This window comes from Phalaenopsis equestris, unplaced genomic scaffold (genome assembly GCF_001263595.1).
Source record: "Phalaenopsis equestris unplaced genomic scaffold, ASM126359v1 Scaffold000374, whole genome shotgun sequence".
NCBI classification, from domain to species: domain Eukaryota; kingdom Viridiplantae; phylum Streptophyta; class Magnoliopsida; order Asparagales; family Orchidaceae; genus Phalaenopsis; species Phalaenopsis equestris.
The window spans coordinates 994,682-1,008,931 of record NW_018164816.1 but is presented as its reverse complement, the minus strand read 5'-3'; the positions used below and the strand labels follow the sequence as shown (position 1 = coordinate 1,008,931).

General features: G+C 35.0%; 1 protein-coding gene across 1 annotated transcript; it reads left to right on the top strand.

Moving 5' to 3' along the window:
- Positions 1 to 1,048: 1,048 nt before the first annotated feature.
- On the top strand, positions 1,049 to 6,210 carry LOC110026507 (probable trehalase). The gene is made up of 11 exons (XM_020727471.1): positions 1,049 to 1,655; positions 1,782 to 1,901; positions 2,103 to 2,218; positions 2,496 to 2,596; positions 2,695 to 2,804; positions 3,232 to 3,304; positions 3,546 to 3,710; positions 3,792 to 3,879; positions 4,935 to 5,040; positions 5,114 to 5,327; positions 5,882 to 6,210. The coding sequence occupies exons 1-11, from the start codon at positions 1,051 to 1,053 to the stop codon at positions 5,969 to 5,971; spliced, it is 1,788 nt and encodes a 595-aa protein (XP_020583130.1). The 5' UTR covers positions 1,049 to 1,050; the 3' UTR covers positions 5,972 to 6,210.
- The last annotated feature ends 8,040 nt before the right edge of the window (positions 6,211 to 14,250 follow it).

The following is a 14,250-nucleotide window of genomic DNA, read 5'->3' as shown; positions in this document are numbered from 1 at the left end:
TATATATATATATATAATCTCATTGGTTCATCAAAATCTCACATTAATTGGTGTTAGGATGCAAAGATGATTTAATTTAAAAAGGATTTAGGGAACCTGAGAAATTCAAATTTATCAAATTCTGATACTCTCAAATCCAAAATAACATCTGGTTTAGTTAAGATTAAATCCACTTAAATTTGATTAAGTAATTTTTCATTTTGTTTTTGAAATCTAAAATAGTTTTAAAAAATTCTATACTGAATAAAAATCAAATGGTTTAAGAACCTAAAATCTATTGCAACTTTCCTCCCCTTCTGCACCTCAATCATCTTATATTGCCACTTGGTAGTAAATAACTTTTTGCCCACTTTTTTTAAGGAAGTCCTTAACCCAATGCATAATCATCTACTTCCTCAATGCTCCATTTCGTACCCACATTAACCTCGTTTCCAATGCCTTTCTTATCAATTGAAAACTTCCCATGTAGAGCCCTAGTATAGATTGGTTTCATTCCATTGCCTTCTCCTTCGTACCTTTTTTTTTTCTTCTCCTAGTGAGACATTGAGGCAATCACTTTTGAAGTCACCAGCGAAATAGTGAAATAGTTTATAGTGCGTTTTCTTCCTAAGCCATCCACCATTTGATCAGATTTAATAAAATCAAGTTTACGTCAAAATGACGAAGAAAATTAGATTTAACAGAGCACTTTTCTTTTTTCCATGCTTGCCAGGATCTACATCAAATCCTGACCAAAATCCTATTAAAAAAATGCCCCGTTAAATTTCTTTAAGAATTCTCCTCAAATTCTCTCCCTCAGGCTCACAATTTTCAGCTCAAAGAGACTTGATCAAGTCCTTTATACCCCCAAAAAACAGAAATCATTTTAAATTAATTTTATTCCCTTTAATTATATTCTTAGCACCTTATATATAAATTAAAATACCAATTTTTATTTAACTAGAAGTTAATTTAGCTGCCGGCTGACCAAATCCATCTTTCCCGCCAGGGCCGCAGCACCTGTATATATACAACACCAAAAATCCGATTACCAAACTGTACAGAGTAAGTATGACCGTTAAAAAGCCTCTACTTCTTAAAATGTCTTTTCAGTCTATTCATTTCTGCACATTTCTCTTCTCGTCTCTTCTCGTCATGTCAATTTCCTCCGCCTCCCACTGCACCGACGGCGGTCCAACGTTTCCTACAACCCCTCTCCTCTCCTTCCTCCAACTCCTACAATCTGAAGCCCTAAAAACCCTAGGCCCCAAATCCTTTGACCCAAAGCCCTACGTGGATCTCCCTCTCAAAAAAGACTTCGGCTTGACGGAAGTCGCCTTCTCGAGACTCCCTAGGATTAACGGAATCATCCCGACAAAAGACTTGAATGAGTTTTTGAAAGCGTATTTTGGGGATGCCGGCGACGATTTGGTGTACACGGAGCCTAAGGATTTCGTGTCGGAACCGGAGGGGTTTTTGCCCAAAGTGTTGAATCCTAAAGCTAGGGTTTGGGCTCTCGAAGTGCATTCGCTATGGAAGAATCTGAGTAGGCGAGTTTCCGAGAATGTAAAGAAATACCCGGATCGGCACACTCTGCTTCCCTTGCCGGAGCCGGTGATCATTCCCGGGTCGAGGTTCAAGGAGGTGTATTATTGGGATTCTTACTGGATTATTAGGTTTGGTTCCTCACATCTTTTTTTTTTTTTTTTTTTTTTTTTTTTTTTTTTTGGTCCTTAGAAATAAAGTCTAAACATGCCTTCGGGATTTACAGAATATCTGACTGCTCTTTTGATTAAAAACAGGGGATTGCTGACAAGCAAAATGTATGACACAGCAAAGGCTGTTGCGAACAATCTTTTATGGCTGGTAGATATATATGGTCATGTGCTAAATGGTGCAAGGACATACTATGCTAATCGCAGGTGGAGTACTAAATTTAAATTTAAATCTAAATTATTATCATTTTGTTCTTGTTTCATATAATTAGCCACTAAATAAAATAATTGACATATATTATTCAGTGGTTTATTGTTGAATAAAACAGCTGTTGTTTTTAATTTGAATCCACATTTATAAGTAATAACAAAGCATAATTGAAGTTTATGTACCATTATCTTTTGCAGCCAACCTCCACTATTGAGTTCAATGGTAAGGGAGATATATAGTAGGACTGGTGATTTGGAATTTGTCAGGAAGTCCCTTCCTTCACTAATTAAAGAGCACAGCTTCTGGATTTCAGGTACTACATTAAATTTTTATTACTATAGTTTCTTCCATAACCTCTGATGATGGATTGCCTTTTGTTTTTTGAGAAATCCTTTGGTGCCTCTAATTCCATTCTCACAAAATTTTGTTCTATAATTAGTGAAGCAATTAATCAAAAGGAACTGGATATGTTTGAATCCGTGCATCTTTAAAATCTGTGATATTACAAAGAATTCCCAATTTTTTATTTTCTAATATCCAAACATATATTACCATTCTAATCTTACTGTGCATAAATTTGATTTTTTTAGGATCTCATAAAGTGGCTATTCGAGATCATCATGGACATGAACATTCTTTGAGCCGCTATTATGCTAGGTGGAATAAACCTAGACCTGAAAGCGCAACGATTGTATGTTACGATTCTCCACTCTGCTAATCATCACTGACTACATCATCATATCTACACTTGTTCCAAAATGCTTATGAAATTGATATTTTTATATACAGGATGTGGAATCTGCATCCATATTTCTAAATGATTCTGATAAGGAAGTATTCTACCGAGAAGTTGCTTCAGCCGCAGAGACTGGATGGGACTTCAGCTCCCGTTGGTTGAGGTTTCACTTCATAACCTCTAATTTTTTTTTCTCGTACCATCTTAATAGTTATCACTCTAGAAAATTGTATCATTGTCTTTTATTTCATTACACTTAGAATGTTACACACATATCATTCAGTGTGTGAGTCAACTATTATTCATGTTACTATTTGCATAAATAATAGCTTAAAATCTAGAAGTTTCTACATATTTTATTTAAATTGCCTCTATTTCATTACAAACATTAATATGGCGTTTGAAGCCAACTCTAGCATTTATATTATTGTATGCTGCTAAAAAGCAGTATTTATGAAATTAAAATCATCCTTCTCATTCAGTTTGGTCTCCATTAGAATAAAAGGTCTTAATTTTCAAGAATACTCTCAATATTTCAGAAATTAAAATCATCCTTCTCATTCAGTTTGGTCTCCATCACTTTGTTACAGCGACCCGCTTGACAAGAGCACAGTATCAACAACATCGATCATCCCTGTTGACTTGAACACCTACTTGTATAAGGTATTGTCCAGAAAACTCTTCATATATTTGACTGCAAATTATATCTGAAATATTGCTTGCATAAAGTGATGAACCACTTGATTTGCAATAAGAAACATCCTGATTGCAAAACATTCTGTAAAAAGGATATAATCTGCTGTCAGAAGTTTGGCTAAAATTCCTGGAAGAAAGTTTGCATCAACTTTTTATGAACAACCTCAAATCAAAGTATTTGATTATGTACTCCAACTCTCTGCAACAGGTAGAGCTTGACATAACCTTTTTTGCGCAAAAACTTGGGGACTTCGAAATCGCTGAAAAATTCCTCCAGGCTTCAAGAGCTAGGCAGTTGGCGATGAGATCAATCTTGTGGAATGCAGAGATGAACCAGTGGCTTGACTACTGGCTTAGACCTGGAGATTGTGAGGTGCTCTATGGAACCTAAATTTTCAGATTTAGGTATTTTGCTTTTAAGGTAATATCTAAATGTTTGTTATGAAATGATCAGGATGTTCATCAATTTGAAGCTGGGAATCAAAATGATAGAATATTTGCATCAAACTTCATACCGGTGTGGAATTGGAGGCATACTTCAGGTTTGGCATTCCATGTCCTCTCTATGTGGGTGTGATATTGTTTAATAAAACACACACACACACACACACACACACACACACATGTTTTCTCCTATATTTTGCTTCATAAAAATGATCCTGCATTAGTCCATTCTGCAAGGTTAAATAGCAAACATTTATTGAGATTATACATAGTAATTTTTCAGCACAGCAAAAATTGTGATATGGAGGAAGTTATTTTCCTCGCGTAATCATTTGGAAGTGTGCATTGTCCCAAGCCAATGTTCAAGATTCATGTGCAAGATTATAGAGTCAATTTTGAGCTTGAATGACTCCATTCAAAATCTAAAAAATGTGTTGTGCCCACTTGACTCAAATTGTGCTTGAATACATAGCGCATTGGTTGGAGACAAATTAAAGAATCCCAAGCTGCCTGGTTCGAGTGCTCACCCTACCCGGAATAAAAAAAAGGAAAAATTTTTGACTAAAAAATTTTTGGAACATTCAATCCCAATAAAAATTTTGATCCAACTTTTCAACCATATATATATATATATATATATTTATTTATATATGAAATTAGTTTTTAGTAGACTCAATTATGAATTGAAGTTTGAGCTCAACATCAACTAAAAAATGAATTGCATTGATTTTTTAACTTGACTCAAATTTTTAGTGCTTTTGAACTGTTTTTGAGTTTACTTATTATAACACCACACCCTTGGAAAAAAATGCACAACCAGGGAAGCAATTTCTATATATGTGATATTACCTTCTGAGCATGGAATTCTAATGCACCACGTCCCTTGGACATTACTGCTTGAATTAATCTTCAATAACATCTAATGGAGCAATCCTTTAGAGTTGCGTAGCATAGTTAAGCATGCACGTCCATCCTTAATTTCATTTGAAAGATTGTTTCATGTGCCAAAAAATTGAACCCTTTATAAAGTTAATACTTGATTAAAAAAAATCCTCTTTTGAAGCACTTTGATTGTGATGGTTGGTTATTGAAATTGACTTGAACACAAAATTTACTTGATCTTGATGCAAAAAAGAATTTTTTTTGGGTTTAGGTGAAGATAGAACTATGGTGGAAAGTATTCTTGAAAGCTTCCAGGACTCGGGTCTGCTAAAACCTGCTGGAATTTCTACTTCATTGTCAATCTCTGGGCAACAGTGGTAAGTTATCTTGGTCATGCAGGGTTCCCTACCGTCTCATGTAACATATAATCATTGAGCTTTTGTTGAACAGGGATTTTCCCAATGGTTGGTCTCCTTTGCAACATATGATTATTGAAGGCTTTTCTAATTCTGGTTCAAAAGCTGCACGGATATTGGCTGAGGATATTGCTGTAAGATGGATCAGAACAAATTTTGCTGCTTACAACACCACTGGTGCAATGCATGAGAAATATGATGTAGAAGGTTGCGGAATGGTCGGAGCCGGCGGTGAATATGCACCTCAGGTAATATTCTACTAGTACATGTTCGCCACACCATAGACTTGAAAAAATTGATGTCAAGTCATTAGAAAAAATAAATAAAGATGTCATGAATAGATCATGAACAAAGAGAAAAAAAAAACAAATTATGCAAAATAAGTTTTAACACCTTATTCAACTCTCTAAGATGCAGCAAATGTAAAATAAGGCTTCATAAAGTTGACTTTAAAGGATTGGATAAGATTGACTACAGTAAAGAGAGTTTAAATCTTATACTTTTTAAAAGGCTAAACTTCTTGCAATTATTTATATTCTTACATATGGCAAGATTTCAGTTATTTTCCTGCAATTTCAGCTTTTCTTTTGACAAATTCCTCTAGACTAGTTCTTTTGAATGAATGGTGATCGTCTTCTGTTTGAAATGATCAAACTAATCACTTGTCCTTGAAGCTCCAAAAAACATTTCACTATTTCAGCACATAGCTCTGCATTCCTGTAGCTGCATTGTTGTATTCCTGTTTTTCTGTTGTTGACCAACTTGTTTTGATGGAAACTTGTAATTGTTTTCTGTGGTGCAGACTGGCTTCGGTTGGTCGAATGGTGTGGTGCTGGCTCTCCTAGAAGAGTTTGGCTGGCCCTTTGACAGAGATATTGGATGTCCTTCTTGAAATCTGCACATTAAGGTTTGGGTCAATGCTGCAAACCAGGAGCATCATTAAGTGCCGGATCCATACCAAATTAAGCTCACATTATCAGAATCAAAGCTTGTTTGTGTTTTTTTTTTTTTTTTTTCTTTTTTCTTGTGATCATTTTTTAAATTTACAATTTGCATTTGGAAAGAGAAGGCTTGTGCGCTTTTCTGAAATTATTAAAGCTTGTAAGAGTGAGATTTAAATTTTTTTTTCAGCATCAGAAAAAATTGTACTTCATATTTTAATTAAAAAAGCTGTCTTTTTTCCAATCCCATTCAAGTATTTTCCCTTTATATTTCTGCTCAATAATATCTGCCCAGCGCTGCGCAGTTAACCATCTGTTAAGGGTAGCCACGCTGAGAAATTTTCATGATTGGACTTTTTTTTTTATTTTCGCACCGAAATGGAAATGTCACTTGCTCACCCAAAAAAAGGGGCGAATTTTTCTCTCGTGATACCGGACAGTTCTCTACGTTCGCAGTCCATTTAAATTCGGTCACATGGAAATGCGGAATCAAAAAAAAAAAAAAAAAATAACGCCGCGCTGAAGTCTGACCCGGCCCGATGTCCCCGCGTCTTTTTGAGTATCCCGCCATTTAGAGTGCTGAGAAATACTTTTCGAAAATACATTTTAGAAATTTTTCTGCTAGGGTTTTCGCCGTTCGCTCTGCTAGGGTTTCATATTTCCTTCGCTTGATATCTTCGAAGTCGTAACACGATGGAGTTAGATGATCCGAAGAGTACGCAGGCCGAAGAGTCGACAAGAACACAATCATAAGAGATGAATAGGACAGACGTTGAACAACCGACGAAGTCAAAGAAACAGAGAAAGGAGACGAAGAGGATGAATGAGGGCATTGAAGAGGAAAGCTTGTCCTGGTAATTGTCATTTTTTATCCTGTTATTTTTTTCGGATTATAAGTTATGCTTTGTCGTTTAGTTATCTTAGAGGGTATACGGTTTAGTGTTGAAGGTCTTGGGAGGTATTTTCAGCTTATTTTTGTGTTATTCATGATTTGTTAGGGAATTTATTCTTGGGTTATTGTTAGATTATTATTGGTTTATTCTTGTGTTACTCTGAAGTTTAGTATTTATTGGCACCCATTTGCTCATTCGCGCGTTATTTTTTAGGTTATTCGTGGGTTATTTATAGGTTATTTGTCGGGTTATTGTAAGGTTATTTTTAGGTTATTCGCTGGTTTTTTTTTGGTTAGTTATTCGTGGGTTATTTTTAAGTTATTCGTGGGTTATTTTTAGGTTATTCGTCTCTTTTTCCGTAGTTTATTCCTCAGTTATTTTTAGGTTATTCGTGGGTTATTTTTATGTTATTCCTTCCTCGGTTTTTCCGTGGTTTATTGCCCGGTTATTTTTAGGTTATTCGTAGGTTATTTTTAGGTTATTTGTTAGTTTTTCGCAGTTTATTCGCTAGTTATTTTTAGGTTATTCGTGGGTTATTTTTAGGTTATTCATCGATTTTTTGCAGTTTATTCGACGGTTATTCTCGGGTTATTTTTAGGTTATTTTTTTGTTATTCAAGGATTAGTTAAAAGTGTATTCTCATGTTATTCTTACGTTATTGATCAGTTAATATTGGGTTATTATTGATTTAGGGAATATTCATGCAGTTGTTGGTTATTGTTCTGTTATTCTTGACTGATTGATGAGTTATTGTCAGTATTAATAACATGTATCTTATTCCTGTAAGTTGATGAACAAACAGTCTATGAATTGTAGTTGTCGTCCATCAACAGTTAGAAAAGTGTTGGACAAGGTTCGACCAATTGTCTCTCAGGAGTCTCTCAGGAGACCAATTGTCTCTCAGGAGACATGGTCAATTTTGGGAAAATTGAAGCTGAATCAGTTTTTTGAACTCCCCCTATCCTTAAGATCACATCCTAACTATGCACATATTGAATTGTTGGGATATGAATAGATTGACATTCAGAATGGGGGGATGGAGTTCAGTTTTGATGCAGACCAAGTTGCTTTCTTAATTGGCATGCCCAACATAGGACCTACAACAACTTGGCACAAAAAACCCGTTAGTGGTGTGGATGTCAGACAGGCAAAGAGTGAACTACTGAAGGGGTCACTCAGAGAGTCATCCACTTCACTTGATGAACTTATTATTAATTTTTTATTGTCTAATTTATTCTTTCATACCAGCAATTTTAGTGTACCCATAGGGCTCTATTTATTTGCTGAGAATTTAGATACTTTTTCTTCATTTAATTGGGTCGCAACGGTATGTGACCACCTCATTGAGCAAGTCAATGCATGCGTCATCAAAATAAGGATAGGTCAGCCATTGGGATACCTGAACGGATTTGTTTTTCTTCTAACGGTTAGTCTATTATCCAACCTTAGTCAAGAATTTTTTTTCTTATTTCGGTAATATGAATTCCTGATTTATTTTTGTTTCCGTAGCTATGGTTTTATGAGCGCAGCTGTGATTTTATGAGCACACAGTTGTGATAGCTCCGATTGTTTCTGACGCCAGACCTCGCATGTTGAGGTGACCAATAAATGCAGGCTGGAACCCTACAAGGGAACCCTACAAGGATCCATTTAGTCTTTCAGAGACTGACTACTGTACAGGTGAATAATATTAATTTATGTTATAAGTTCAGGGTTATATTTGGCAATTTATATCATTTAGTTATTTGTTTTACTAAATGTACTTGCAGGTTCTTGATTCATTTGCCGATTTAAGAGATGACGAGCATAGTTTACTTGCCCCTCGAGTTGACTGGATCTCCTCTCCTGCAAAGTCCATTCCAGAACCCGAAACTCACACTGAACCACTGACACCAGATTCTAACATTGCTATCCCTTTTGTCCCTAGTCGCAGCATTCCGCAACCTATGCATTCCGAGAGATATTCAAGGATCAATATGGGTTTAGTAGAGATCTGTCAAATTCTCAGGGAGCAACATAAATTTTTTATTTCAATTCAAAGATTTTGTAAATAATAGATTATATAAAATAGAGCATACGTGGTGGAGGCGAAGACCGACATCAAAGAAATAAAGAAAAGATTAAATAAAGTTTACATGGAATCTCATGTTGGTTCTGAAATTGATGGGAAGAAAGAAAGCCCAACAATGGAAGAACAACCTCCTGCTTATATGGAGGAAGCGGGGGAAGAACAGCCGATATGGAGAATGACTGCATTTGATGAAGCTGCAGCTGATATTGAAATAGGGGAAGGAATAAATAAAGGTGATGAGAAACATGGAAAGGAAGACATCAATGAACCCCCTCTTGGTAGCTTAGTCCGAAGGATTAAGTCTAGAGGCACCATAAAAAAAGAGGACAGTAGTTTCCCCATTCATTGTAGTAAATAGAAAGAAAGCGAAAGCATTACCAATAATGACAGAAGAAGAATTGTCGATTACCCAACCATCTCCTGAGATCGATGAAGCTGGGGAACAGGAGGAGAAGAGCAGTACAATAGAAGTGGCTGAAGAAAAATAGGAGGAACAACAGGGAACAATTGTTGTATTTGAAGGTGCCCTCCCTGGTGTAGTTCATGCAGCACATTTAGTTGTGGACTCTTCAACCATAGAGTTTCCTGGCAGAGAACTCATACCCTCACACATGCAAAAGGTCATAGATAATTGCTTGAAGAAATAACAAGCTAGGTAAGTAAACTCATAATCCTTTTTTTATCTATTGCCTCAGTCCTGTATTAAATCTAATAAAAAATATTTCATCAAAATGCAGAGATGACATAATAATTGCTATGGGCCATAGTCATATAAGTCAAATGTGCATTGATTCACTTTGGAATAATCAAGAATTGGGCACAGAACATATTTATATGTTTATCATTGGATTGAAAAATAGAAGGTGTCAATCACCCGATTCTTTTAGACCCTTTTTATATGTCTCTCCAGCACACTGTGTAAGCATCGAAAATCTCATCAATGGTAGTGATTCATGCTTTTTTTAAACTTATAAACTCATTTAAACTTATTGGAACTATGAAGATGTATAGAAACCATCCATCGCGAGGCATTGTTGCCCACGTAATAATGGATGCTGTAGCTCAAGCAAATATCATTTTAGTTCCAATAATTAATAATGATCATTGTACTCTACTTGTTGGAAATCAGAAGGAACGTAAATGAAGATTCTTTGACTCATTGCCTAATAAAATACATTTGGGAGTTCCACGCGACATGGTAAACAAACTAAGCCTTAGTTCATTTATTATGTAAGCAACCTTTTTCTTTTGATTATGCTTTCATTGATTTAAACTATCATCTCTACATCTCTATTACCAGATTTACCAGATTAAACATCTTCATAAGGACGCCGGGGAAGCTTTCCTCAATGACCCGACTACATGGGATGTTACCACGATTAGAGGCCTTCCCACACAAAATAATAGTGTTGATTGCGGTATTTTTGTTTGTAAATATATAGAAACAATTATAAAAAAAGGCATAATTGATTGGAATGATAAACAGAACTGGCAGACTGATATGCCTCAGTTTAGGGCAGAGCTTGCATATGAAATTTGTAGATTTAAATTGTTTGGATGATATTTGTATAACTGTATTTTTTTTGTAAATATGTTTGATGTAAATATGTTTGAAATGCTGATAGTAACCTGTTGATAAATATGATTGATTTGATTTTATAAATTATATGAATTATTCGGATGATAAATATGATTAAATTCTTTGGTTAATGTCTGTATGATTGTCTGTTCTGTCGCACTAAACTATTACTACATATGATTTTGTATTTGCGGACTTATATATAAAGCTGAAAATGCAGTGGTAAAGCTGAAAATGCAGTGGCAAATAAAGCTGAAAATGCAGTGGCAATAATCTGAAAATACCATAGAAATAACCTGAAAATACTCTAACAATAAGCTAAAAATATCATAGAAATAATTTGAAAATAACATAGCGATAACCTACAAATACCTTGACAATAATATGAAAATACCATAGAAATAACTTGAAAATACCATAGAAATAACCTGAAAATAACTTGTCAATAATCTGAAAATACCATAGAAATAGCCTGAAAAGAACCTAGCATTAACCTAAAAATAACCTAGAAATAACCTGAAAAGAACCTAGGTTATCTCCGTGGTATAACTAAGTTATTTTCAGGTTATTTTCAAGTTATTCTTAGAATATTTTTGGGGTTTCACTAGTTTATTGACGGGATATTGGTAAATAACCTACCAACAACCCAGCTATAACCTAAAAATAGCCCAAGTGACATTTCCCTAATTGCCCCTAATTGCTAGGTTATAGATGGGTTATTGTTAGGTTATTTCTTTGCTACTTAGGGATTACTGCGGGTTATGGACATATTATTACTGGATTATTGATGGATTATTGCTTCGTTATTATGGGTTATTGTTGGGATATTATTGGGTTTTTTCCTGGGTTTTTGGCCAGGTTATTGCTGGTTTATTATTGAGGTATTATTAGGTTATTGATGAGTATTTGGCCAGATTATTGCTGAGGTACTATTACAGGATTAATTCATGATTATTGCTAGGTTCCTTACAATAGATTCAACACAGATTTATATAGTACAGTACACATAAAAAACATATCAAAACAATCATAATGTAAGGGTTCATTGTTTTGTTAATAAAAAGGTCATATTACATATAAATCTACTGTCTTCTTCTTGCAAATCAAGTATCGAAGGTGTTTGTCTCAGTTGGCTTAGATCTCACTAATGGAATGCATCATAATTGAGGTATATGTTGGTTCCGGTGTGACATTTTCTGTTGTAAATAGGAATGAATGTTAATGACCATATTTTAATGTAAAACCAGAATATCAGTGTGAGATTTCTGTTTCATACCTGACTCAGAGAATGTGACACTGCAATCATACTTGCGTCATAATGGATCTGCGGTTCTTGGCTCGTGTATGCTTCTTGATCCTTTTTTGCATAAAATGGTTCAAGTTAGAGAAAATTAATGTTACGTAGAATAATAAATATAAGTAATGTAGAAATATATACTCTTAGTTCTTTTGTTTTTTTCCCAGTATCCTTTCAACCTCGTATTGGATATACATTTAGATCTTATTTTTGCGGGATCATTCACATTGCACTCTCTATTATGCAATTTCTTTTTTTTTATTTTTTTTATTTTGTTTAGGATCCTTCCCATCTAATATATCCTCAACACCTACATATATTGTTTTTAATGATTCCAACATATATGTCTCTGCGCGTTCATTTCCTTCTGCTTTATTAATTAGTTGGTAGGAAAACTTCTGAGCGTGTGACCGAAATAGGAATCCACTCGAAGTTCTGCAAGACATTTGAGAGTCCTTCATACGTTTGTATCCAAAACTATTATAGATGTTTTTTTTTGCCTTAGCAGACCATTTCAATAACAAATATTTCTCAGGAATCTTTATTAAATTTACTGCATTAAGAATGCGTAGAGAGTGAGCGCAAAATAACCCCATCATTTCAAATTTCTTGCAACTGCAGGTGATCTCGCAATTAACCCTGTCAAATGTAACAATCTAGACTCTACTCGTGTCCCGATTATCCAAATTCCTAACATAGAATTCAGATGGACTATCAACTGAGAAATCAACAGTTAATCCACATAGCCCATGCAGTAACTCTTCCTCAAACATGGAGTAGAGCATCCGGGTGTAATATGTAGCAGCTTGCCTCAACACTGGACTTGTTTTAACAGCTGGTGTAATAACATTCTGAGAGCTTTTGAAGTCTTCATCCTTCTCGTTCCTTCTCCAAGATTTCATAATATTTTCAAAACCCAGAAAGAAATCAGTGAGAGAACTAGTGGACTTAGATGCACTATGACATACATTATTTGTGGACTCACTTCTTTACGTAGATAATATTCCCATTCTGAATATTTCTTTATTGAATGTTGTTGACCATTTATGTCTTATATGGTATAATGAATTTAGCCACACGTTTTTGTGTAGGTTTCCTCGCTTAATCATTATAACCCAAGTATCTTCAAACTCTTCTTCAGAATCACACTTCCTCATACATTTGTAAAATAGATTGTTAACGCTCTTGTACACCAACCCGCAATGAACTTTCGACGAAAATTTCTATGTCTCTTGAGTGGAGGACAATCATCAATGACTCTTGACATCGCTTGATCCTGATTTGTAAAAATTATAATTGGATGTTTACCATTCATTATTCGAATGAATGTTTTGAATAACCGCTTGAAGGACTATAACGTCTTATTAGATAAAAAACCAAATCCGAAGAGAACGTTTTGCCGATGGTGGTTAATCCCTAAAAAGGAAGTACAGCATAGATTGTACTTATTCAAACGGTAGCCAGTGTTGAAGATGACGACATCCCCAAAACAATCATAATCAAGCTTGCAAGACCCATCACTCCAGAAAAAACTTATAAGTCTACCCTCCTCATCACTTTGAAAGTCCCATGCAAACATGTTATCCTCAGTTTGTTGCTCCATGAATAATTGTAAGAGAGAGTTGACATCACCTTGTTTAATTCTACCTCCTCTTTCCCTTTGAATAAAGTTGTAGGCATATCATACACTCCAAGTTTTCAACTCCCCCAACCTATGTAGAAAGGAAATTAAATGTGTCCGTTGCTCTAATCACTGAACCTGTCATTGATCTAAGCAAATCTGCATTTAACTCGCTAATCTTCCGACTGGAACGTATAAGGTGCTTTTTACCGGATTCTGCCAAGGGGTGGCTATGAGTTTCGACAAATTTCTTTATTGTCCAGTTGCCATCAACATCAACAACATAGCAAACATTGTTTGACAACCAGCCTTGTATCCGCTTTTCTGTACTTCACCGTATTGGAAACCTGTGATTCTCTCTTATGACCTGCTTTTCCACAAATATAATCATTCGACTTAATTTGCTTGGATTTAGCCAAGTAACTGGTGTGGTCCTTGCTGACTGTGAAACCAACATGATGTGCCTAAGCGCAATAGTTTTCGTAAGCCTCTACCTCATTATGAACAATAGCATTAAGAAAACTATGAACAATTGGATCATTGCAATCATTTCCTGGCCCAAATAACTATAAATTTGAATAAATTGAATTATACCATTTGAATTATACCACAGAGATAGTCAGATATGCAGATAAGAAGGATTTTTTTAGGTTATTCTTAGGTTATTGTTGGGTTATTATCGAGTTATTAGATATTTCTTCAACAATAACCCACAAATAATCTCAAAATAACATGATAATAACCCTCAAATAAGTGTAAAAGTAAACGG